Genomic DNA, 27,856 nt, shown 5'->3' on the forward strand with positions numbered 1-27,856 from the left:
ACAATATGTTTGATTAAAAAAAAAGAGGCCCTCTTAGTGCCACAAAGAAGAAAGTGTCTTAAAATGATGATGCAGTTTTAATTAATTTCAATAGTCAATAATACAGACAACCTGGACAATTAGCCAAAGGCTTCCTGCTGCCAAACAATAAAAAATTGTATACGAATTTTTGAATTCAATCTCAGATCACACACGGTTTCTTGTGTTATCTTTCCTTACAGCCATTTGGTCATATAAGGAAGAAATTAAAAACTAAATATTAATAATAATATGACCGTATGGTCGCTGTTTAAGTTTTTATAGCCAAAGATTTATTTTGTAGATAACATACAAATAACAAAATTAGTTCATATAGTTCCTTTTAGTGAACAACCAACTGCTTCCTTCAAATGAATTATAATACGATTACCATTATTAATAAATTAGGTCTAAAATATTATTATTAATTACATGATCTTATTTCCAGTGGCGTGCCGTGACATTTGATGACAGGGAAGCGGTGTTTCTGTAAGATTGATTTCTTCGTAATATTGATATTTGTAATTTCTTCGTATTGATGCTACCAAAGTAACAGTTAATTTTTTGACACTGTACAAGAATTGTACACGTTTTTTTTCTGCATCCCCTTATAGATGGGACATACAAAGCTGAATTCCAGGGGCAATCAGTTAATTGCACGTCAGTGATGGTCTAGGGCAGGGATGGCGAACCTTTTTGAGTCCGCGTGCCATATTGTAAGCAAACTTAGCTTTAAAGATGTTAATGCATGCCAATGTCTTAGACTTTGAATAATGATATTTAAAGAAATTAGACGAATACGCTTTAATTCAAATAAACGTAAAAACTCTGATTGAAAAAAAAGATGATCAGGTGATAAACAGAAAGGATGATTGAAAAAGACAGAAATCATATGATTCATTACGTGCCAGATGATTTCTCTTACGTGCCACTTTGGGCACGTGCGCCATAGGTTCGCCATCCCTGGACTAGAGTCCATTAGTTTTCATTTGTTCGATAAGCCAGTAAAAACTGTAGACTTCTCTAAATGTATTTTTAATATCACAATTACATTCCGAGTCGCTAGCCACGATATAAGGGCTAAAATTAAAAATAAATTATAAAAATTTATTAAGTGAAATAAAATGTGCAGTGGATATACATACCTGGTACAATATATTGTTTAATTGTATTAATATACTTTAAAAAAAATTATAATTAAATTAGCTTTGTAAAGAAACGTACAGTACATAAAAATAAGATAAAATATTCTTTACTTTTTAAATTTTAAAGCAATCCACTTAGTCAAATAGCTCGATACAAGTGGCTAATGGATGGAATCAGAAACGGTCCAGGTAGGTGTGCAGTGCGTGCATGCCAAATCCCGAGGGTGCCGATACCGGTCAATGTCAAATGCCTCTCATCGCATCACTAGTGTGCCTCAAAGAACGCAACAGGATGTTTGTAAATTTTAAACGTTTCTCACCATAGCTGTAAAAATCTAAATATGTTAAACTTAATACTAAGTAGATTGTCTGTCATTTGTTTTCTAACTAATTTGTTTTAGGACCAGTGTCCACGAAAATTTCCAAAATTTACAACTTTTTAGTCACACTCATTGAACTGGAAAAATTTCTGTCTTTATTATCTAATATTACGAAGAAATCAGTCCACACTGTATTTTGCTAGAGATTGGTTCGGTTAAGCTTTTGTTTAAGTAAAATTCCGGCTCTTTCGGCAGGGTTTTATTTATGTCCCCAATTCCTAATCTCTTAATTATTTAATTACGTCTTAAGTAGAAATAAGTCGAAACCAGTTACTTTGTACCCGAATATTTGTAGTCTCGGGAAAAAACTGGAAAGACAAATTTTTATGACAACGGATACATAAATCGTAAATTTAAGGAAAATAAATTCTGGAGCTTTTTTGTATTTCGTGCGTCTCATTCATTTAATCTGATTGTAATTGATGCTACCAAAGTAACAGTAAATTTTTTTGACATTGTACAAGAATTGTACACGTTTTTTTCTGCATCTCCTTATAGATGGGACATACAAAACCGTAATATCACTGGTTTAACATTAAAATTCGTAAGTAATATAAGATGGGAGAGCAGAATAAAATATCCGAAATACATTAAAATATGAAAATAATCGCGCAATATGTATTTATTTTTTAGAAAATACAAGGGAAGCGACGCTTTCAATGATGGCACGCCACTGCTTATTTCATATGAAAAAGAATGAAACACATTATTTTAATTCTCAGAAACGTTGCTACGTGAGCTAAAGTTTATAAAATGTTTTCTATAGACAGTGTTCCCAACGTGGTAACTCCTGAATAAAATCTTAGTCCCGAGGTTATAAAAGATGTGCAGAAATTCTATGACATCATGTTTTGCTTTTTAGTGGTAGCATTTGTCGTATATACCTCAGCAGAGGATTAAGAGGTAAGCGGCCACTTAGGGTCCCGGAATACAAAAGGGCCCCGAAGGAGCCTCCGAGGTCTTTAGAATGCTGCTGAAAAAAAGGGATTGAGAAAACGCAGAAGATATAGATAGTCCAAAAAGATGCTTCGATAGAGACATGGAAGTAATAAATGATATAGCTTTATGGCCAACAAAATTAACAGATGCTATTATTGACCGTATTCTTAAAAACAAACCAAAAAGTATTAGGAATATAGAGAATTTCAAATCAGTGTATAAAGACAGAGATGAAGTGTATTACGAAGCACTTTCTTATGATCATTTTTACAGAAAGAAATCAAATAAAATTATGGAAAAGAGAGATTGGCTGATATTTTCAGAAAGAAGCAAAAGTGTTTACTGCTACCCTTGCAAACTCTTTTCAATATCAAAGTCTAAAATAATAACTGGTTCGTAAAATTGGAGATTAATTACTGTTATTTTATCGGACCACGAAGTTTCAAAACAGCACATATACTAAGTATAAATTAAAAACACATTTAGTCGAGTTTTTTACAAAACAAATTATACAAAAATATAATATTTATAGATATTTGCAATTCAGGAATATAAAGAAATCTTTGAAAGTGTAATTATACACCGTCATAATTTCATCTTAGAGGACTCCAATTTGATTGTGGTCAAACTCAAATTTCTTTAAGTAGTCTCAGGAAACTAGAGACAAGATTTATATACTAATAACTCACTAAATAAGGACAACAGTAATGTTGAGACGACACAATGCCAGAGGGGGGGGGTTAGAGAACAAACGATGACTCTATTTCTTCATTCCATGTTTTTGTCGCTGGGGGATGAAGAAAACGTAGTTCGTTCATCATTACATAGGGATGTGATGCTAAAATTTTTCGAGTCGCAGAATTTGAAGAAAAAAAAAACAATGTCAATGCAGAATCAACATGTTAAAGCTTATTTATTATTTTTTAAATATATATTGCCTATATTCAATGAGTTTACCCACAAAAGCACTGATTAATGATTTATGTAATTTGTTTTGATGAAACCGTGCCTTCTTTTTCTTGTTTTGTTTGTTGTCACGACTTGGTGAATTTATAGACACTTGGCAAATTCATCTATTTAATCCACAAACTTCACAAAGACGCATTTCAGGCTTTCGCTCCTCATCAGTCTGTAACGTAGTGAACATATGTTGTATCTGGTGGGCATCTGTCCGACACCTTCCACACTACGTCTTCTCACTTACCCCTCCTTGTTAGCTTGACCGCTTCCTCCGCATGCCTCACAGCGTGTAACTTCTCTCACCCAGAATGCTGCACACAGACATTCCTATAATTGTATAAATATACATTTTGAGATATTTTATTTTAGTAGTTGTAACCAATTTATGTAATACTGACAATGAATTATTTATCGTGAAATGTCTAAAGTTTTAACAAAAAACAATGAGTGAAGCGTTTAAAAGACTTTCAATTGCAAACCATTTATATATATAAAAACGAATGTATGTTTGTTTGTCTGTTTGTCCTTCATGCATTACTACACCATTTATCCGATTGCCATGAAACTTTGGGAAGTTGTTTAATACATTCCCGCGAAGGTTTCTGGCATATGTGAAGACCACCATTTCCCCCTTTCAAAAATATATTTATATATGGATTAAGGTTTTTATGTCCAACAGATGGCGCTAACTTCCGACGACCCTAATTTGCTTTTCTGTGAGGCATTTAGTTTTTCTGTGAGAATGGACTAAAGCAGATCATTTTCTATATATCTTATAAATAAAATATAACATTCGTTTGTTCCTACCGATTCCTTTGAAATTTTGACACCACGTTGCATTCGAATACTCACGTGTTTTTATATAATATACATGTCGAAATTTCCCCACTGGGGGGAGAGGGACAGGATTAAGGCTTATTGTGAAGAACTCTGCTTCTATTTATACTATTTTGCATGCGGTTTTTTGCATTTTTAATTGCGTTTTAATAGGTTACGTCAACAGAATATACACTAAAAAGGGATTTTTCGATATTTCCCAGTGGAGAAAGGGACAGGATTAAGGCTTACTGTGAAGAACTTGGCTTCTATTTATACTATTTTGCATGCGGTTTTGATTGCGTTTTAATAGGTACGTCAAGAGAATGTACACTAAAAAGGGATTTTTTGAAATTCCCCCACGGGGGAAGTGTTATACATTTATAATAGATACATTTTGAGCCACAACAATGCGTGGCCGGGTCAGCTAGTTTTTTTTATAAAAATTTAGATTTTTTTTTAATAAAAACAATATTTTTAATGTCGATAAAGTATGCAATTTAAAACCAATTACTGAAATTATGAAAATTAACAATAATGTCGACACACTTGAAAATGAATACAAAAAAAATTTAATTAATTTAATAAGTTTAAATAATTAAACTTTTTAAAATAAAATAAGAGAGGCTGACAAAAGACAAAAGCGACACCGATTGAGGTTTGATGTATAACCTATTATTCTTTTCTTTCGTTTTTCTATTTTTGTTATATATGTATTATAATTATATTATTGTGCAACATGCACAATAATATAATTATGTTGTTAACAATTCAAATTGTTCATTGTTAATTGTTTTTAACACAACTATTATGTGTACAACTTTTCTTGTATTGTATGAATAAATTTGTTTTGTAATAAAGCCTTTATACGATTTGGAAATTTGTTGTTTATTGAGTAGTGACAAAGTAGCGACTTTTCAAAATATCTGTGGCGAAATCAGCGACTTTTATTTTAAAATGTAGCGACATTTATTTATGAAAAATTGGGAACACTGTCTATAGATTTATTTTGTAGATATCGTGCAAATTTGAAAACGGTACTGTTTTTCTTGAATGTAATTTCTATTCAGTTTTTCCAGTTTTTCAGTTTATCCATTGATTGCATATCTACGATTAAAAAAAAAAAACAGCTATATTGAATTCATATTATATTAATTTGAATTTCTTCGGCATCAGTCAAGGAGTTTGAGGTAAGATTTTACGATAAAACTTCAAATATGTAATAACATTTCAAAGTAGAATTTATACCTGTATTATTATATCAATGTGTAATTTAAAAAGAAAAATATTTGTAATTCTCTGGATTTAACGGACAAGATTCCGGTCATATGTAAAAATCAACACTATTCATTTTAAAATACTTTTTATATGTAATCAAATTAACAGTTCTTTTTCAAATCCAAGAGTCACCGCTTATAAAGTGTATTTTCTAAAAAATGTTTGCTTAATTTGATTTATATCGTACAGTTGTCAATTACAGTCTCCGAACTATGGCAAATACATAAGCAATATAGTACATATAGAAACCTTTATGTGAAATTAAACTTCTCATGCATATGTAATTATAATTACACAAACTTATCTACATAAGTAAAAACAGATGAACTGACTAATTTCTCAATTTTTTAACATATGCATTCAGAAAAACTATTATATAATGGACTTCTGGCTTTAATGCACAGTCGATTCTGATAAGTGTGCAGTGCGTGCATCGCAGGCGACCGATTGTGTACTTTAAAATATAAAATTCAAATATAATTTAATATTATTTTAATATAGTTGTCGGCGGTAAAACAGATTGATGTTTGCATGACGACTCGACTGTTGATATAAAGTTAATGCAGCTGTGCAGTTAATGGATATAAGTAACGCTATAGCATGTTAAGTGTTTTGCATCAGAAAACTTAAAAGTGAGAGCAACAGGTGATGGGAGATTTATCCGTTAAGCTAGACTGAAAATTCATCAATGGGAATTTCATAACCGCTATGATTGTTTGAAGTTCGTAAACTTTTAAAGTTTGCAAACTTTAAGCTTTAATTATGTTAATGTCTTTTGATTAAGTTTAACATTGCACTTATGTAACTCATTGTGAATGATCGCATTAAATAATATATGTATAGGATTTTATGTTTATGCTTAATTTTCATTGTGAATGGGTCTTTATTCCCGTACCATTAATCATAAGCGGATACTTACATCCTTGTTTTAATTGTTGATGGAACCGAAAGGAAATTTAAATAAAAAGAAAGATGCGCACGGACGTTATTAATTTAAATATTTACATTTAAATTAGTTTTTATACACACGTACGTATACATTGTATTTATATATAATATTAAATAAAAAAATTCTTTAAATTAATTTTATTTTAATTTGCAAATTCTATTTTATAATTTTGAACAAAGGTGTCTTTTATGTACTGTACGGGAGACTTGATTTGAATAAAATGAAAATAAATATATATGAAATATTTTTATAGATTTTTTACCTCTGTCAACTATATAAAACTATCCTAAAACATACCCATAAGATATCATGGGTTTGGTCAAGTTATGAATTTACTCGCGATCAGCATTGATAGGGGCGGCCAAATATCTTTTTTTATGCTCTTTCGTCCTGTGAGCACTAAGAGGGCCACTTTTTAGCAAGCCCATTATGGATTCGGCAAGGCACAGAAAGGGGCGGCCGGGTGGTGGACGGACCCGACATATCCGGACGGACCACCCCAAAAAATTCCTGGGGGTTTTTGACTTGTTCGTATTCGATCACGGGTCCCTCAGAGCGGTAGGCTGTCATCTTGACTGCTGGCCATCCGGCCGATACGGCCAAATATCTATAACACGCAGGAGGCTAACAGTCCAAAACCGGCCCTGCTTTAACTGATACCCTTCGTCCGAATTAGCCCGCTAAATAGAGATTTTACTGTACTTAAATCAAGAACATGTCCAAATTTAAACTACTTTTAATGAAAAAAATAGTATAGAATCTTTAATATCTTTGAATGAAATATATGATAATATAGACAGATGTAACTTCTGTTTTGAAAGTTTATTGTGTAAAATTAACTATGATGTAAATATACTGGTTGAATCATATAGTGCATGTATCATATACGTATTATATGATTCAAGGTTTTTAGGAATTTCTACGTTGTACATACTGTACATATAGGTAAGCGTACAATACAGTATGATTTATGTTTTAATCAAATTAATATCTGATAAATAAATGGTTAGAAAATTCCCATATCTAGTAATACGATTTTTACTTTCTCGATTGTTATATAAAACTGAGGGAAAGTATGGCAATCGGTCAAAAATATGATCCTCCTCAGATTTTTACAATGATGGACTCCGAGACCTTGAAATGTCGATAAATGCAAAAACATTCGGGGTTTTCTTTTTTGTATGTATGGATGTGTGTGTGTGTATGTGTGTGGCACGAATTTGTTTACCCTCTTTGAAGCCTAATACCATCTGTGCTTTTTGTCGAAAATTTCTGAAATTTTGGAGGGAGGTTTGGGTATTAGGGGATTGATGTTATTAAGTTTTGATGGTTAAAGATCGAGGGTGGGGAGATATAAGGGCGTGTGTTATATCATAAGTAGGGTCGGACTCAATGAAGAGTTTACTTCTTATTAGCATTTACAATATATATATTTAAATATAAAACTTATACCTAGCCTCAAAATTAAGCTTTTTTTGTCATTTTATAATAAACAATTATATAAAAATATTAAAATAAAACATCATAACAAACGGCGTCACACGCAATTTTAAATATTGGCGGGAAAGTTAAGCAACTCATTTCAGGATTTTTTAACGAGATTTTGCATATTGAAGCAAACGAAAACCTCAGGATAAATGTCGACTATACCAAAAACACTTGGCCATGTATCTGAGATGTGAAAAAGAATGAAGTGAGAAGACATTTGACCCTAGCAATTACAATATACATAAGTGCAACCATATACTTGTAGCAAAACGATCGACTTCAACTTTCATAATAAAGCTCATCGACAGATGAGAAACGGACTTTTTATTCCTGTATTTGTGTAAGAAATGTCGGAATCGAATTCGAACTCTAATTTCGTTTGAAGAATTTCTCATTGTTCGGCTGTCTAGTTAACGTCATCAAAGACGTAGAAATTTATTAATATTAAACATGTCTCCAGGATATTATTTCATCCTTATTTCATTCTTATTATTTCATCCTTTTCCTTTATTTATTCTGAAAGAAACATCTTACGTAATAACAAATTATAAAGTATAATACGTTAATTAACTATCTAGGATAAAATATATCAAATTAAAATATCTAGATCTGTATGCATTACATATAAGCAGTATATAATTTTAATTTTTTCGATAATGATAAGATGTTTAATTTATAGATCTAAACTTATCGAAATCATAAAAATGCAGCGCAACCACTAAAGTTAGGTTATCTCGCTGCATTTTGGATGAACAAATGATTTCATAGCATGAATTATTAAATAGACAAAATACATAACTGTATAAATCGGTAGGGGCAAAACAGCATTAAGATTACACAATGTATTATTAATTATTTGAAAAATTGAATTCCTATTTACAACTTGCTTTGACTAAAATTTGTTCTTGTCATTTTTCTTCTATCGCATAATTAAATATTTATATAAAAGAACGAATACAATAATAAATCGTGATAAAAAAACCACGTGATTGATAAGTTACTGATGCTCGCGATTCAATTTTAGATATTCGATGATTGTTAGTTCATACACAATGCTTAATTATTTAATATTTATTTAATAAATTTGTACACTATTCGATAAGTTTCCATTTGTCTTTATAAAAAGGAAGCTTAATATATAGTTAATTTATCTTTAAACCTTATACGATCTGATTATGTGCAAAAAGTTTTAGACAGTTCAAAGTCACTTCGATTTTATAAACAGTGATTAAGAAACCTTGCTAAAGATCATTATGTACCACAGAAAGGGATGTATTAATCACATGACTGATATATATTAGTCCAGTTAAGTTGAAGTCCTTCAAGTTTGTTGCGGAATCTGCAAGAATTCTCTAATGTAAAATATATTATTACTGTTATACTTTCATGTGCATACATATGATGAATTTTGACATCCTATACGTAAGTATGAATTTATTCACGTACCATTTACAAATATTGATTTTATAAAATAAAACTTTTCTTATTAAAACTCTTGTTTCATAAAACAAGAAGCTTTAACAAGAAGTTTAAATTGTTCCGAAATTTTTTAGTAATAAACTCAATCCTAAACGTTATAGAATGATTTAAAACAATTTCTATGACTACTCTAACCTTTGAATATAAAAACTTCACGCCATAAATGTTATATATAGTTAATTATAAATTTATTGCAATTCGTATGCGAATATCATACTTTATATTATATTTTTTACAGAAAATAATTAATCAAAATTTGAAGTTTAAATGTCAATATGTCAATATAAAAATTTCATTTTTATTGTATTTTAATCGCACATTTATAAAATGTATTTATAAATGCAGAAATTTTATTACAAAAATTTTTTTATACATAAACATTTGATAACATAAACATTAAATTACATAAATTTTAATAATATATTAATATTATAGTATATAATTAAAATTTTAATGTTACATAATAATTGTACGCACTATTTGATTATAGACTATAGATAGCTTATTTTTTATATTTCTATTTAAATATGTGTAAATTGTAATTGTTATTTAATTAAAAATTTATTAAATTATTATAAGTAACTTATTTCTAGTGCATTAAATGAATTTATAAAGCAAAGTATTTAATAGATAAAGTTTTGATGTGGCAATATCTCAAATAAACAAGTTCCAAAATATTTAATAATAGTAAAAAAAAAAAAAAAAACGCGAAATTAAATCGGTTAAGTTCTGTTATCTAAAATATTTCATAATATAAACTGTAGAAGAGTTATCCTGTTCTGGATAATTTCCTGATTTATTTGCCACTTCCTGAGATATGGCCGTTTCAATAATGAACTACATTCAATAGATAAAGGATACGTTTATAAATTTTTACTTTTATAGTGTGACTTTTGACGTAAAATTAAGAATAAGATCAAAATGGGAAATACAAAGTCGTATCAAGACAAGATAAACGTTGGAGAAGACGACGAAATGGTCAGTATTTTTTTCATTTTACTTTATAAACATGTAAATATTAAAAATTACAAAATTTTTAACCAGAATTTAAAGAAAATACTGCATTATATAATTTTCATGCAATTAAAACTGAATTAATATTTACATGTATATTTGAACTTGAATGAAAATTCTGAAGCTATTAACGTAGTGAAAATTTTTATTTTTAAAATTTAATAATCTAAAACAATTATTACTTGAATTATAATAACTGTATGATATATAAATTAGATCGATATACAACTATAAAAATGAGATTAAGATACATATGATATTTTGAAAATAAAGTTAAATGGAAAATGATTCATAAGCTATGTTAAATTACAGTTAGGATATATATTCTGAAAAAAGAAGAAATGGTTGAACAGCATTTAATAGTAGCCATGTGGAAGTTTTAGATCACCATTAAATCTGTTTCTAAGGTCCAAAACTTTTGGTTCCTTGAAATATGTTTGATGACGATCTAAAGAATTAATTATCGAAATTAACATTAAAAACCACGCTGAAATTTTTAAATTTTTTCATATAATTTATAATTGTTATATGATATCAGAAAAAATAAAGGTTTAGATTATATCTTATAAAATTTTATTTAGTTTAAAGGTTATGAATTTATGCAATTATCAACACATAAACAGAAGATGGTAAAGTTTTATATATCCTGTAATTTGTTTCAATTTATTGAACTAATGCCTTGAATAATATAATTGATTTTGAATTATTTGATTATCAATGAATAGTTCTACGTTTGATATACCGTAAGATAGAAAACCTTACTGTAATCTTTGCCTTAATTTATTATTAAATATGTTTTTTATTTTAAATTATACTATAAAACTGTAAATATGTTAATGATAACTATTAGATAGATTTTTTCGTGAATTTTAAGCAGTCTTGCCGATCAGAACTATGTGAGAACGTCTATATGAGAAAATTATAAAATGTGAAATAAATGAAAAATTAGATTAAAAATTTTTAGAACACAGGAACAATTAGTATTTCAATAAATAGCATGAACTGTAACAGTGATACATAAAAAAAAATAAAAACAGTAGGCCTATTAACGAAAGAAAACTTTCTTTAAGAGTTATTGACAATTATCTCTGAAAAAAAAAGCAATTTTCAGAGCAATTTTATAGATAAATTTTTGAACTTTCAATCATTTCATATATACTCGAATATAAGAAATTTTTCGAAGAATAATATAAAGAAATATTATATATTCAATTGTGAAATAATTAAGCATTAAAATATTAAAACGAAGCTACTTCACGGAATATTAATTTTTGTTTACTAGAAAAAAGTAATTGAAGTTTATTAAGTTTGCCTTGATCTATGATTATCAGAATCTGGGGCATGTAGTAATGATAAATGTGCAGTCACACAAATAATTAAGATGTGATAATCATAAACTGACCTCTGACATCTGTGTAAATATATGTATACATATATTTCTGAATTATCTTATTTCTTAATAGCAATATTTAGAAATGCATAGTAGCATTATCTACACGTGTTTACACAACTTCTCAATTGTCTTAACGTTATTCAGCTACTTAACAATCGAATAATTTATAAATTTTAAATTTATGTCATAAATTTATAAGTAAAATAGTATTATAATATATTATTATAATATAGTTAAATAGTAGTATAATATAACAGAATCAAAATTTCATTTGATTTTGTTAACGTTTTATTTATATATTTGTTTTTCTTATAAAATGAAATAACGAATATAGACATATCCTGGAAGTTCTCTTCACTATTTAAATTAAGATTTATTATATTATTAAGACTAAGTGAAGATTTATTAAGATTTATTTTCTTTCATATTAATATTATAATATCATATTCATTATAATAAAAATGACGTATATTTGTTTTATCCTTTGACTGGAAACACGAAATTTATCGTGATAAGTATTCGTGCAAGATGTAAATATCCTTTCGTGATTGATAAGTCTTTCTCTAATCGTTTGAAAATATAAATCAGATATTTTTACAAGTATTATATAATTTTATTGCTCTTAGATTATTTATGATTTGTATTGTGTAACCAATTTATGTATATATTCTAGAAAACCAGATTTTGATTTATAAGAACCTTTCTGTGAGATTCGTTTAAAAAAGAATATTCGAACAGTTTAATTTAATTATTTAAAATCAGAGGATAATGCATTTTGTTTAGTTATTATCTATTACTAAACAAAAAATGCATCATTATCTGATTCTGTGTTGTAAATTATAACTTATAGAAAGTAATGAAAGTTTAGTCGTTGTGATTGAGGGAAATTTCGTAATGTTTTTAGTCAATTCAATATTTTGCTTTAGTTATTTTAAATAAACAAGATGAGATAACTCTTTTTCTAGTTAAATTCCGATTTCTGAACGATCTTCTTAAGAGACTGATTTGTTTCTTTTTGTAAATATCTCATATAAACTTGAAAATTGTTATCTAAATTTAGGCTGAAGTTCTTTATCAGTTAAATACGTAATCACGTAAATACGTAAACAGTTCTCGGAAATGTCTGATATATTGCCATCATACACTTATACACAAGCTCTAATATACCTTGCACGTGATATATTGTAATAATATACAAGGTATTATTATTAAAAACCATACTGCGAGAATCGATAGAACAATGTCTGCTGATAATACAGTTAAATTCTTATTTTTGCTTTCGTATACGAGATGCAGCATTTGTTATTTCTCCGCAATTTTAGAACTACTCCGAATTTGCAGTAAAGTTTGCAGTTATATTGCTAACTCTCGATATGAAGTAACTGGCAATTTCACAAGTTGCAACATAATACGAAATGAGACTTGTTTATTGATACAATTTTTAAGTGATGCGATGACTTGAAATAGTAGTGAATAACGCGAGTAATATCGTTTGTGAAAAGCTACGTAAACGTATATTAATGGCTGAAGTAAAGACGATGTACCGTGCGTTTTATCGAAATATTAGTTATCGTATGAAGATGAGTATCCCAGCAGACGTATGGGTGGTTCAATGGTAAAATACTTGTCTTCGACAAGACTGATCCGGATTCTGATTCCCGTCCGATGTAATTCGAGTTTATTTTTCGGTTCGCCCAGTCGAATTCATTTTGTCTGAGCCAAGTTATAGAGGACAAGTGCAAAGCAGATTCCGCCGAGCGTAAAGACACTTTCATGTATTTAATTGCCAATGTGATAAAATGAGGAGTGTGTCGAATTTTCGATATTCTAAACCAGACGAAAAGTACAAAACTTTTAAATGTAGTATTGCTAAACTTTAAGCATTCTGATGGTGTCGGAATTTTCCATTATTGCTGTTCTTGGTACGCTTATAAGAACAGGAGTGATGAAATATTTTATAGTCAAATTTATATCTCGGTTCTGCTTCAGGTCGATGATTGACAGTTAGAGAGACAATATTTATTCGAACAGGAAACAACAGCATGAATGCTTTGTTCTCTAAAAACGCAAGCCGATGACGATAATTGTATCGGTATTTTAAGAACGTTGTAATAGATTTTTGGGATCAGTTAGGCTCGTATCATCGTGGCTCAATTGGTTAGTGCGTTCGACTGTTAACAGAGAGGTTGGTGGTTAGATCCCACCCGGTGGTGGACTAGATAATCATTGAGAAAGATTTTTATAATTAGTAGTAGTAGTTGGAGGCTTGACGTTTAAAATCGGAGATTCGTATGCAATGCACTTAGCACTCGCGCAGGTAGAGATTTCTGTCAAATCTATTTTTGGAAAAGTGAATTGTATTGTTGAATTCACAGATCGAATTCAATGCTTTCGAGTTTCTTATTAGGCTAATTTAATTCTATGGTTAGGATACGGCGTACGCAAAACTAATTCGTAGACAAGATTACTTCGACAATGCATGCACTAAACAGTAAAAGTATATTCGATAAAACGAAACCCAGAGATTTGTATCGACCCGGATCACCTACGTGACAGGTAATTGTTCTACCATTGAACTACCGATGCGTACCACAACAATTGTCTCTTAAATAGTTGACTATTATCTCTAAAGCACTTTCTATGGCATTGGCTTATCTTTACATATAAGTTCAACGAAGAAATATCGAGTGGTCTTCTGATGCGCCACCATGATTGTCGTACATCTAATTAACTAACTCAATGTAACATGCGAAGATTGAATAATTTCTATCAAACGACTGAGACATGTTCATTACCAAACGTTATTCTGCTTGTCAAACTGAAACTAAAAACATATAATAGTCTGCGTTTCAACTTTCGAACTGCTATAATGACGATGGGAAATATCGAACGCAGTAAATTAATTTGACTGATTGTTTGTGCTTTTTGGGTAACGCGAAAATGCTGCAATGCTGAATGGATCGTCTTAGTTGAAATTGAAACGATATTGGAAATAAGTCACTGACGATTTTAAGTCAAATTCCTTGTAGAGATGACGGCACGATGAGCATAGGTAATTCAGCAGTTGAGTACTTGCTTCCCAAGCGAGTGTAATGATCGGTCGCTATTATTATTATTATTTTTGTGTTTTTTTTGTATATACATATATGCATTCCGTTTCGTCCGTGTCGGAATTCGAATTATTGTGGCGCGGGTTATTTATTTCGCGGTACCGTATCACCTTTTGACGGGTGCTTGTAAGCGGATAGAGGATTGGTCGACTCTGTACCACGTGGACGCGGCGGTACAACTATTTTTTTTTTTTTTATGGCTAATACATATTAAATTTTTATCCAGCAAGTTAGTTTCATTGTAAAGCTCATTACATATAAAGCCGCGTCCACGTGGGGAACATTTCGTTTGATCCTCGACATTACACGAGTGAGTCAGATTCAGCTTCTTTTAAATTGAAAAAAGTACGGCATGTAGAAGATGCCTCAATGCAAACTTGACTTTGAGTTTTCTTCAGAAAATGTCTACAGACAAAACCACAAAGTAAATAATGTATTCTCGAACTTCCGTTTGGCTATAATCGTATTCAAAAACAGCATTACCCTCCGGGGATGTCTGAATTAAAACTGCCCAGCTTTTTCTTAATGTAATTAATGTGAATGACTTTCATTGGACTGCAATTTTTTAAAAAATTGTAGACTTATAAATTCCCACTGTCGTCTATCTGTCTTTTCAGCAGTTTTGATGTTTTTCATGCACAAAGAATTGTTCACAATAATATGTACTACCCCACATGCAAATCAGTTTTCTAGCACTAATTACGACATCAAAGTGTATCCAGTGAAACAACAATAATTTTTACAACATACTTTACCAAAATAAATGAAAATGTACCTAAAAAATTTAGGGTGCAGTGGGCCGCAGGTTGGATATCCCTGGTCTAGGCATTCAGTTTGACATTCCTGTCTTAGTATAAGAAACGCTGCCCTATGTCAAAAAAAGGCTCAGTTCAAGATGGCTCACTAGATGGAAACCACTCTATAATAAAATTTATAAATGTAGGACTTATATTAAAAGTAAAAAAGCCGTATATTTAAAAAAGTAAAAGTTAAAAACTTTAAAACTTCTCGAAAAAACCAACCACGAGAAATTCTTTCTCAATCTTTTACCGATTTCCGGGGAGACTTAATTAAAACCTATAGACCTACAACTGTTAACAAGAAACAAAGTTTATTTATTATTGGAGGTAATAATACTGTAATTAAATAAACTTTGTAACAAAGAAAGTTGAAGTCTACAATTTTTAATTATCTCCCCGGTAATCGGTAAAAGATTGAGAAAGATGTTTTAGAGACTTAATTAAAAATTAATTAATATTACCTCCAATAATAAATAAACTTTGTTCCTTGTTAAAAGTTGTAGGTCTATAGGTTTTAATTAAATCTCTCCGGAAATCGGTAAAAAATTGAGAAAGATAATTTCTCGTGGTTGGTTTTTTCGAGAAGTTTTAAAGTTTTTCACTTTTTAAAATATACAACCTTTTTACTAAACAAGACTATTTTTATAATTGTTGTATGGATCTCGAATCCACAGTTTTTAATGTGAATTTCATCATTAGGAAAATATTTATCAAATTTATCAATTAATTTTAAAAGATGACATTTAATTAAGGAATTTACATTTTGTTTCTCAAATTGAAATTTTGAATCAGAGATTAATTATGAATAGAATGAAAACATTTCATATATATTTGAATCTATTCTTTGGATCCATCTTTGTAATTTCATTTTCATAGCCTTAATTTTGTTGTACATATTAAAATATTAGATTGAGATCTTTTTATAGATAGATTCAACTGATTTAGACTTGTAAAAATATCCGCCAGATACGACAGTTTAGCAACCCAATTATTGTCATCAAAATAGCTTGATAGGCTGGATTTTTTATTATTTAAAAAAAGTTCAACTTCCAGTCTCAATTCAAATAAACGACTAAAGATTTTCCTCGTGAGAGCCATCTGTGTGAAATAGGAGAGAAGTATTATCTGCGCCAACTTTTTCACAAAAAATTGAAAACAATCTTGAATTTAGTACATTTCCTTTTATGAAATTTATAACTTTTATTGAAATCATTGTAACTTCATTCAATTCTGTACTCATTTCCTTGGAAGCTAATTGTTCCTATGAATGAAACAATGAATAGTTATTATATTTGCATGCGCAATACATTTGATTCTTGATGCAATGCCCTTATAACAACCAGTCATAGACCATCTGTGCAAATTCCAACATAGTTTTCCAGAGTAAGCCATTAGTATTCAGAAATAAATCGATTTTGTTAAATATATTTCCCCGGTTGTATTTGTTTCTAAATCTATGCAAAAGAGAAATTCTTCAGATATATCTATTTTTATATAATCAATAAATCGCACGTATCCTAAGCAGATGTTCCTGTTAGCAATATCTGTAGATTCTTCGATTGGCAATGAAAACCAAGGAGAATTTTTAATATTGCTAGCTAACTGTTCCTGAAGATCATTAGCTATCAATATAGTCTTATTACAAATTGTATCGTTTGACATAGGTATATCTTTAATTTTGTTTGACACAAATGGTTTAAATAGTTCTGTACAAATATTAAACATGGCAGGTTTTGATAATTCTCCGGCTATTGTAAATGGTATTTTTGCTTTAGCAACGTAAAGAGCTGCAATAAATGAAACTGTTAATAATTCTTTATTTTTAGTAGTTGTCACATTTATGAGCGTCTTTTGATTTTTTAATTCGTCTTTTTTTCTTATAAAAAATCCTGCGTTTTGTTTTTATATTATTCGTGCTTAGAATTTAAATGCCTCAACAATTTATTTGGTTTCATTGCTTCATTGGAGAGAGCTACACCGCAAATGACGCATTGTGGTTTTGTAATTCCTTGAACTTCTATGCTTACGAACCCATATTTGATATAATCACGATCGTATTTTCTAATTTTAATCTGACTTAATTTTATACCTTTAGTTTTAGGATTTGTGGTTTTTTCCGTTGCATTTTTTACTGTATCGTCACCGGACCTTTCACTAGTATTTTCTTAACTATATTTTCTTTTTGAAGGTCCCGGTCCGCGATCACTTACATTTAAAATATTTTTCTAATGTTCCTTTTTGTTTTTTGCTCATTTTTATGGGTTAATTATAAATAATTAAAACCAAACACACAATTTAAGAAAGAAATGCAGTATTATTCGATCTAAAGTCGATGCTAAAACTAAACTAAAACTAAAACACCCACAACTTGTATAGCTTTTGCATATCTTTTGCAAAAATATTTAAATTTTCAAAGCCTACTACTTTTGCCTAATTATTTTTAAAATTTCAAGCATTAATAGTTTCTTAGAATTAATTTGGAATAAAAGAAGTAAATATTGCGGTGTAAGTAGCATATTTGCATATATTTCTTCGGTGTTAACAAAGTTGTATGTAGGAAGAAATAAGAAACAAAAAAAAAACTAAATAGGAAAACTTTGTCTTTCTTACTTTACTTTTCAATACGATATTCGGTTATACATCAATTTTCTTTTTATTATATTCTGAATGAAATTTTGCATAATTTGGCGGCCCCCCGGCAAACTTCTCATGGACCCCAGGGGGCCGCGGCCCTCTGTTAAGAATTACTGCACTAAAGAGTACCGCTTTAATCTCCATATGAAACTGAACTAAGAAGAGTACCGCTTCTAGAGGTCGCCACTACTGCTCCCATCTACACACAGAGCGCGTTTCTTTATTCAGCGAGAGCGTAGCGAAATGACGTCACGAGCAGTATTGGCCAAATAGAAACCAGTTTCAGCGTGTTCGCTGTAAAGCGCTTCTCGAGCGCTGCATAAAGAAACGCGGCCATACCGGGACGCCAGCGTCCAACTTCCCCCACCCGAAAGAGAAGGAGTACTGGGCTAGTCCTCTAAATTTTCTGAAGTACCGTCTAAATATTATTTTTAATGTATTTGGCTGTATTTGAAATCTTTCACTTGAAAAATATGTATTTTTTCCATTCGGTCTCATCTTTTTTACGTTAAATTAACTCTTCCACGTGCGAACCGTATACCCGTTAGGGCTCCTTTGACTCGTCAACAGGACTAGCTAGCAAGCACGTGTTTATGTCATACTGTTGTGTTTTGTGTGCGTTCAGACGGTTCTGTAATAAGAGCTTTTTAGTTTTCTGTGATCATTCAAAACGGCTGTACTATAGATTACCACCTATGGAATTTCGGGACTTTAAGTATATATTTGAACTCAGGGGACCGAGACGAGTTCAACGATACCCTACTTTTGGACCGGAGACAAAAATTAAGAAAGTCATTATACTTTTTAAGTTGTTATACTTTTTTAATGCTATCATGCAGACGGCACCGTAGTTGCTAGTATTGCCATCTTGCGATAAAATCTGCAAACCATGACGTCGGATTACGGTCATCTCCCGGAGGGATAGGTTTGTTGGACAAGCAGCGATCGTGGCGCGTAGTACTAGCCGACCGCGAGTGATAGCGAGCGTGTCGGCGGCTGAGAGGCCTACTGCCCCCCCGGAAGTGGCGGTCGAGAGGTGGCACCCTCGTGTTTAGGGGGTTTTTAGGAGTCTCTAGTCAGTTGTGACAGAAAGCGTTCGAAACGCAATTTTTAGTTGTACTTGTGAAAATTTTCACTTTTAAATTTTACCCCATTTTTGAGGGTCTCGAAAAGTTCACATATAGTCATTTTGGGGGGCCTGTATCTCACGAAGGGTCGCCCGTACACCCATGGTTTATTAGATTTTTTTTGTTCCTATTAATATGCTCTACAGCCCTGTTAAGGTCCCAATCCCCTCACACACATCTAGAATTGTGCCGAAAGTCCGTCACGACAGAATCAACGATTTCCGTGTGTATTGCCTGCTGGAAATGTCGTTTGGAGCCTTAAGTTTCCAAGAAAAAACGACTTGCTTAATTTTTCCGGCAATATTTGGTGGCATCATCTGTTATATTTTATTTAAAATTTTTTAATATTTTTAACTATTATAAAATGGCAAAAAGCGTAATCATGAGGGTAGGGAGGAGTTTTATAAAAAATTGTAAATGCTAATAACAAGTAAAATTGTCATTAACCTAGAACACAAAGCTTTGTCATTTTTTATGCTGCAAGTTTGTCATTCTTATTTTTCTCCTTGTTTTGCACTATCTTACTGTTTTAGTATCTTCCAATACTGTTGCCAGGATTGTCATAACAAGTGTAGATTCTTGGGATTTTTTTGTTTGTGGAATAATTGACATTGTTGTTGTAAACTTTATGAAGCTTACATGTGGTGCCTCGAATAAAGATACTCATGTTTATATATTGCATGTATGCATATTTTGTCTGTATATGGCATAATTTATTGTACATTCTTTTTTTATTCTTAGTTTCATCCTCTCTGCTTCAGAAAATGCATATACAGTGGTGCCTCATATAACGTACTTAATCCGTTCCAGGTGCACGTCCGTTAAGTGAAACGTCCGTTATACGAAACGCATTTTCCCATAGAAATACATGTTAAAACATCTAATTCGTTCCTCAGCATAAAATAACCGTGCTGTATCATAAAAAATGAACATGGGGTGCGTTCTTTTATTCCACCGCGTAACTCTGCGCCAGCGACATCCGTTTAAAAATTCCTGCAGAACATGTTCCTAAATTCCGGTGGAAGTGGGCACTGTCGAACGGCAAAAACGGCCGCTTGTAGCAGTAGTTTACGGTGGAAAGCAACATGGTGTCCTCCATGGCTCAGATAGTTTCGTTTCCGGGTCCATTATGTGGTTTTATGAATGAAAATTTAGAAATTGTGAAAGCGCGAGTTAGCGCACGTGGTGATGTGTCTTTACGAATTTTTTTCGAATGGTAGCCGGCATTCAAATTTTTTTCGTGGCTATTTTGAATGTTCTTTCATCAAATAATCCCTTTTATGGTTAAATTTTACAATCGGGACCCTTCTTTTGCCTTTAAAAGCTCATATTTTAGAATTATAGATTCCTCCATCACGATACTATCGATAGTGCGGGCGCTGCCATCTTTCTTTCTTTCACTGTCGTTCCTAAATGCCTACAAACAGCAGCGCACTCCCGTAGTAGCGGAGACGCAGAGCGACCGCTATTAAAGAACGCACCCATGGAGCGATCACCAATTATGCCGGAAAGTTCGTTGTTCGCAACCAGTCCGTTGCTCGAGTCACGTAACGGCCAAACAGAAAGTCCGTTGTTCGCAGCGTCCGTTATTCGAGGCGTACGTTATACGAGGCACCACTGTATACTTATTATCCAAAAATAATTATTAGAGAAACAAATAATCATTGCTGCTCTACAAAATCTGTTAGTCAATCAACTTGTTGCATTCTAAGTAGAAATATTTGTTTTATTCAGTTGCCTGTTTGACATGCCAAGGAAATGAAGAGAGATGATTTCTTCATCCATTTAATTGAAGAATTAACCAAACCATGGAAGAAGAAAATACTAGAATTGCACACCTTGCAGACACATTTGCACCTCTTCGTAGAAAATGTTTTACAGAAAAACTCTGCCTTTGGCTTCACACTGGATGAACAAAATTGTGCCCCCCCCACTGGTATCATAGAAAAAAAGCTGCCAGCCAAAATTTTAATCAAAATTTGATGGTTTTTACAGTTTTGATGAGATTCTCTATTCCAAGGTGTACAGAAATGATTCTTATTTAACAATTTATTTTATTGCACCCATTTTGTACTTTTGGTCGTTTTTCACTCATTACAGTAGCATAACCAGATCTAATGTAAATGGGGCTGAAGTTAAAATTTAACATGAACAATACATATCTTAATAAATTTTTGTTTTTAATACTTGTAAAATGATTACAACAAACATATATGAATTATTAAGTCAGTAGTTAACTCTACAATTAAAATGTTTTTTCTACGTTTACATTTATATTGACTTTTTTATTATGAAAGTAGGGCTTAGGCCTCCTGGGCTCCTCCCTGGTTATGCCAGTGACTCGTTATGTAGTATTGTTAAATTTCAAAGCAAGATTGAAAATTATTTGATATAAATCTCACTATCAAATCATGATTCAATGTGGATTCTAATCTACTGATTATATTTTATTTAAAATGTTACTCATGAAAAACTTGTAACGGGTGCGTACTTCCGGAGGTTATTTTATACACCCGGTGTGAAGTTGTTCGTCATTTATATTTTATTTTTATAAAGAGGAGTTGTTATTCTCTCTATATGCAAAATTTCATTGACAGAGGACAATTCATATAGGAGATACAGTATTAGTATAAACTCTAAACCATGTGAGCTAAAATCTCTATTTAAAAGTTTATTTTTATTCATTGTTTAAAAGCAATTTTCACAGAACTGAAAATATTAATTTATTTTGATAATAAACAAAAATGTCAATAAATCCTTATATCAAAATTAATAACCAATGAATTTGGTCATGTAGCTGTTATTTACATGGATATCCTGCTATTGGAGGGGAAATGACCAGTCAAATTAACATAAAATATCAAATTTTAAAGTAAAGTTTTAAATTTATCTCTGCTTTACTCATTTTTTTTTTGTGACAGGCACTATTGTAATTATTTTGTACAATAACTTATATTCGTGAATAATTTCAGATATTGCTATAAACCACTAACATAAATATGTACTGATGCATATTTCATGAGTTTTGATTGCTCATAATTCCTATGGATGGGCCTTTGCCAATGAAATTTTGCATGTAGAGAACATTACTTTCTCTTTATAAAAATAAAATACAATCATTTGACATTCACTGGATTTAGACATGCACTGGAGTGTGATTTTGATACCCATTATACAAAACTAAATTTTATATGAATTCTGAATTGAATTTAATCTGATATTTACATGTAATGTATAATGTAAAATTTCTTCCAAGAAGTAATACACCTTTAACAGTGAGTAAAGTTGAGAAATATTAATGTTTTTAACCTGAATGATGGGCCAGGGCCATCTTACATTTACACCTGTTAACTGAGCAAAAAGGTTAGTGCTTCTACAACCTTATCTACTGTTAAAGATGTATTTCTTACTTCGTTATGTTAACTACAGTGGTGAACTCAGGATTTAATGTTTGAGGAGCAGAGTTTAACAGATGAAAAAATTTTTAATGTGAATTCAATAAAATTCCCATCTTATGTGATTGCTAATTCATAATTAGTATAGAAATAGAAGACACAACACAATGTAAACGAAAAATGAATTTTAATTAGGAAAAAATTTTTGGAATATTTTCCAGTCTTTGTTTTCCTTTTTCTTTGGAAGGTGCCAGGGCCCATTGCACCCTCCAAAGAAAAAGGAAAACAAAGACTGGAACAAAGATTAACATTTCATATTATTTATGTATCAAATTTGGGAGTATAGTAATTTTAATATTTTTGTAGAATTAGTACTATTTATTTATTGCACTATAATATCATATTATAATAATATAGTAAACATGATATTAGTCAATATTATATACAGTATATTTATAGGATATTATACTATAAATAAGCAGTTTTTTAAATAATTTTTTATATATGAAATTTTGAAAATGAATGCAATGATAAAAGTAAACTGTACATAATGATTACAATGGCTGTGTTCAGCAGACTCAAGAGTTCTGGAGCTGTTGAGTATTTTTCTGTTGAATGCCTTCTACGGTAGCACTATTTTGGAACATGTTTGGTGTTTTGATGTCACATTTAGTAGTGTCCTTCATTTATGCTACCTATTTCTAGCTACGACTGACCCTGATGGCTGCTTCCTGTTCCAATGCATAAGTTACTCATCATTCAGCAGGTTCAATTGGCAGCTACATAATAGCTGCCAATTGAAACACTTTTGCTCAGTTACAACTGTTGAATGCAGTCAATGTTACAACAAATAAAATTTTCAAATTTTTTTGTACAAACTGGTTTATTTTATTTTTTCTTTTTACTCAGAAAGTTTTTCTCTTCATTTATTTAATGCAATAATAATGTTTTGTTGAAAGATTATTTTGTAACAAAATTACAGACAAATGTAATGTATTTGTTATGCTTGATATTTACTATTCAGATCATTTTATGTTTGCTTAGAAAGTTGTCTCACAGATTAACAAGTATATTCATTTTGCATTTAGTTATTATGAATATGTAATAGTTGTTACAAACAAACCATAATAAACATGGTTTGTTCACCATGTTTAACATAGTACAGTATCTTAATATTATTGATGAAAACATGGATTAATGACAAAATGAATTTATTAGTCTATGAGGAAACTTACCATAAAATCACTGTAATGTTTACAATAAATATCAAGCATAGATAATATATTGTTTGTAGACTGTAATTTGTCAATAAAACAACTTTCAATAAAAGTTTTTGTAGTATGTATTTAAAGAATAAGTTTATAGTTGTAGGTGAAAGCAGTATGATTACTGGTATCAAAATTTTAAATTTAGAAATTATAATATTACAACAGTTAGATTTAATTCATTTTTAATAGTTTTTAATAATTTTTTTAAACTCATTTTTATCATCATATTCTAAATCAAAGCTTTTAAATAGATAGAAAAATGTTTTATAGAAACCTTTGTCCAAAAATTATATGAGAAAATTCCTTTTTGTTAAATTATCTAGAATTACTTTCTTTATAAATATATGTATGTGTAACATTATAATATTAGAAATATATAATTTTATAACAATAATTAATTAATTAATTTTTCTGTTTTTACATAGACAATATTTGGATACAGAAAATCACTCACAAAGACAATTTTTTTATATGTGTGTTTAATTCTCTCTGGTGGAACATTAATTTTGCTTCTAACATGGAAACCTAGCATATATTTAAAGTTGACACATTCAAATTGTCCTTTGGGAAAAGCTGATAAAGTGTTATTGAAGGTAGGATTTTTTTTAATTAGAAAGTAGTACAATTTTTCTATTTTATGTTCATTATCAGTTTGGACAAATTCATTTGGATGATGATGAATAATTTCAACATATCTAAGATATATTACTTGTAAATTATGTTTAGATAAGAATTCAATCCTGGATTCTCTAGAGAAGCAAACTGATGCTTTCACTATCTGCAATATATGGCTAGTTAATTTTTTATATTATGATAAATAATTAAAAAACAATAAAATGATAAAATTTTATTATAAAATAAAATATACAGTCAAACCTGTTTTTATGCGCTCTTTTTATGTGCGATTTTTATTTGTGCGATTTTTTTAATGCGAATTTTTAATTTGTGCGGTATAGTTGGCGACTAGTCTCGTGCGATTCGTCATGTCTTACGTTGACTTATTATAGCTAAATAAACTTATTATAGCATAAATGCACTTATTATAGTAATATTATTGCATGAATATGCGAAAAATGAAATAATTTACTTTTTAAGTCAACAAAACACCACCTGGACAAAAATATGTAAAACAGACGATAGACCAGACGATGCAGTCAAGTGCTGACATCTGTTGTCAATAAATTCTATTTCGTACGGTTTTGAGTTATTTTCTATGTGAGACTTTTTTTATGCGGTCCCTGTTGACCGCATAAAAAAAATATTTTTTAATTGTGTCGCGAAAACTATTATTTACAGCCATTCGTGAAGTTTCGTGAGATTTTTTTTATGCGTTTTTTTTAATGCGGTCCCTATCCCCCGCATAAAAACAGGTTTGACTGTAATTTATTCTATTATATTTTTTACTTAGCATTCTAGATACAGAAATTTTCATGAATAGACAAGTATCAAAGAGTTACAATAAAATAATAATAAAGAATTGATTATAAAATCATACTAATAATAATATAAACACAAATGCAATATATTCTTTTATTATATTAAGTAATTCTAATTCTTGTCTATAATTTTTTCAACTGTAAGACAATTCTGAATTTCTTTAAAAATTGTTTCACAGAATATACTTAAAAACTTATTTAAAGAAGATATGTATATGATTTTCCTGTAAATTAAATTCATTTTATTAAAGTGCTTTATAATATAAATGATTCTGTTATTTCCTTAATTAAGAGTTATTGTTTTATGTCAGACTAATGTTGTTAATGATATGTTGCGGTAATTACTTTTTTATAAAGAGGTATTTGAACATTTTTAAATGTTGGTTAATAAGATTTTTAAATTTGTAAAAATGCATTTGATTTAAGTCTATTTTTAAATATAAAATATAAAAAATGTTTAAATTAATCTATACAGACTATCCATAATGAAGAGTATGTTGAAACTGTTATTAAACCTAAAGACTCTAGTTTGCTACCAAATCAAGATAATTATTTTTATAATAAAAAAATAAAATACATTTGGAAAAGTGATGTTTCTCAGTTTTATAGAATTAGGTAAGATATAATTTTAAATGTTTTATTGAAAATTATTATTTCTATGATAACAATTGAAATAATAATAATTTATATCAATATAATTAATAGCAATAAGAATTAATAAATTTTGTTAATCAAAAAGCATGTTTACTCATAATCTGTTTCTTTCTTACTTTATGATAAAGTTTTAAAAGACAAGAATAAATAATTACAAGATATGATATTCCAATACTTTTATTTTATTGTTTGTCATAATACTTCTATCTTTGTTTATTTAATCTTTATTTCTTGATTTAATTTAATTCAATTCAATTATTTATTGTATGAACCTTAGTTTGTTACAAGGATATTAAAATATTACATAAAAACTGAAGTTGGTACAATATAACAAATTAATATAATAGCTTAGTACTATACAAAAAACACAATAATAAGCATTTTTATACATATATAAATCTGAGATTAGTAAAATTTAACAAATTAATGAAATAGCTTAGTACAGATTAACACAAAATAAAATATACAATAATTATCATTTTTGAAAAACACTAGTAATTTTTATTCTAAAATTATTTTACATTATTATATTTCATAACAGTGGACTTACAAATACTTTAACTGGTTCAAGTGGACTTACTTGTGATAGATTTTATGAAATGGCAAAAGGATTACATGATGATGATGCTTTATATCGTCTTCAGCTATTCGGGTATAATTCTATCTTAGTTGAAGTGAAACCAATTTACAAGCTTATTTTGAATGAGGTAAATTCTAAGTTATTATACTTTATTATTGTTCTTGTTATATTATTCTTATTACTAATAGAAGTAGTTCTTTTATAAATACACCTCACTAACCTTATAATGCTTTGCAGTTATTTTGTAACATACCACAAATGTTTTCAATCCACCCTAGGACTTTCTTTGGGTGGAGTTCTAGAAAAAATCTTTTCTGGTGTGATTAGTGTCCTATTCGTGAATACCCCACCTGAAGAAGGTCCTAGGGTGAGCTGAAAACGTTTGTGGTACATTACAAAATAACTGCAAAGCATTGTAAGGTTAGTGAGGTGTATTTATAATCAATGCTTTGTTTATTGGATGGATTTTAGTAGTTCTTTTATATTTGACAGATTAGAGGTCCATTTTATGTCTATCAAATGTTTATTGTAATAATATGGATGGTTCAATTATATTATCAGTTTGCTGTCTGCATTGTTTTACTCTCAGTTATTTCTGTCAGTGCTACTGTGTGGGAAACAAGAAAGGTAAATAAAAATATAAAATATCTTATAGTATGTTTAATAAAATAATGATAAAGTTTTAATGATATGTTGTATGAAATCAATAAAATATATCCTTGAAGCAACTAAAGGAATTCATGTTTGATATATATATATAATATTAAATCAAAATTGTTTTCAACATATATATGTTTTTTTTATTTGTACTTTTATTCAGAGGTGCAGAATATGTCCAATCATGCAGATGAAGTTCAGAGAAATTTGCAATATAAAAATTAATATTATGGCAACAGCCACAAAAAATGGAATATATAAATAGAAACATCCATTAACCTGATTTTCCATTAATGCCAAACAATCTGCTGGATTGTATCAGACCATAATTTGACT

General features: G+C 29.9%; 1 protein-coding gene across 2 annotated transcripts in view; it reads left to right on the plus strand.

The window, feature by feature from the left end:
- The first annotated feature begins 5,375 nt into the window (after window positions 1-5,375).
- The window catches only part of LOC136985735 (polyamine-transporting ATPase 13A3-like), a 111,373-nt gene continuing 88,892 nt past the window's right edge, over window positions 5,376-27,856 (plus strand). Inside the window, exons 1-6 of one of the 2 annotated variants that reach the window (XM_067283076.1) lie at window positions 5,376-5,448; window positions 10,338-10,430; window positions 24,619-24,786; window positions 26,105-26,244; window positions 26,825-26,990; window positions 27,356-27,490. In XM_067283076.1, the coding sequence (XP_067139177.1) occupies window positions 10,374-10,430; window positions 24,619-24,786; window positions 26,105-26,244; window positions 26,825-26,990; window positions 27,356-27,490 (666 nt within the window). In that variant the 5' untranslated portion in view covers window positions 5,376-5,448; window positions 10,338-10,373. Of the gene's footprint in view, window positions 5,449-9,227; window positions 9,396-10,337; window positions 10,431-24,618; window positions 24,787-26,104; window positions 26,245-26,824; window positions 26,991-27,355; window positions 27,491-27,856 lie in introns of those variants that run through there. The other variant, XM_067283075.1, reaches the window with a different exon arrangement.

This window comes from Centruroides vittatus, unplaced genomic scaffold, assembly GCF_030686945.1.
Source record: "Centruroides vittatus isolate TY-2023 unplaced genomic scaffold, ASM3068694v2 contig_976, whole genome shotgun sequence".
In the NCBI taxonomy this organism is placed as follows: Eukaryota; Metazoa; Arthropoda; class Arachnida; order Scorpiones; family Buthidae; genus Centruroides; species Centruroides vittatus.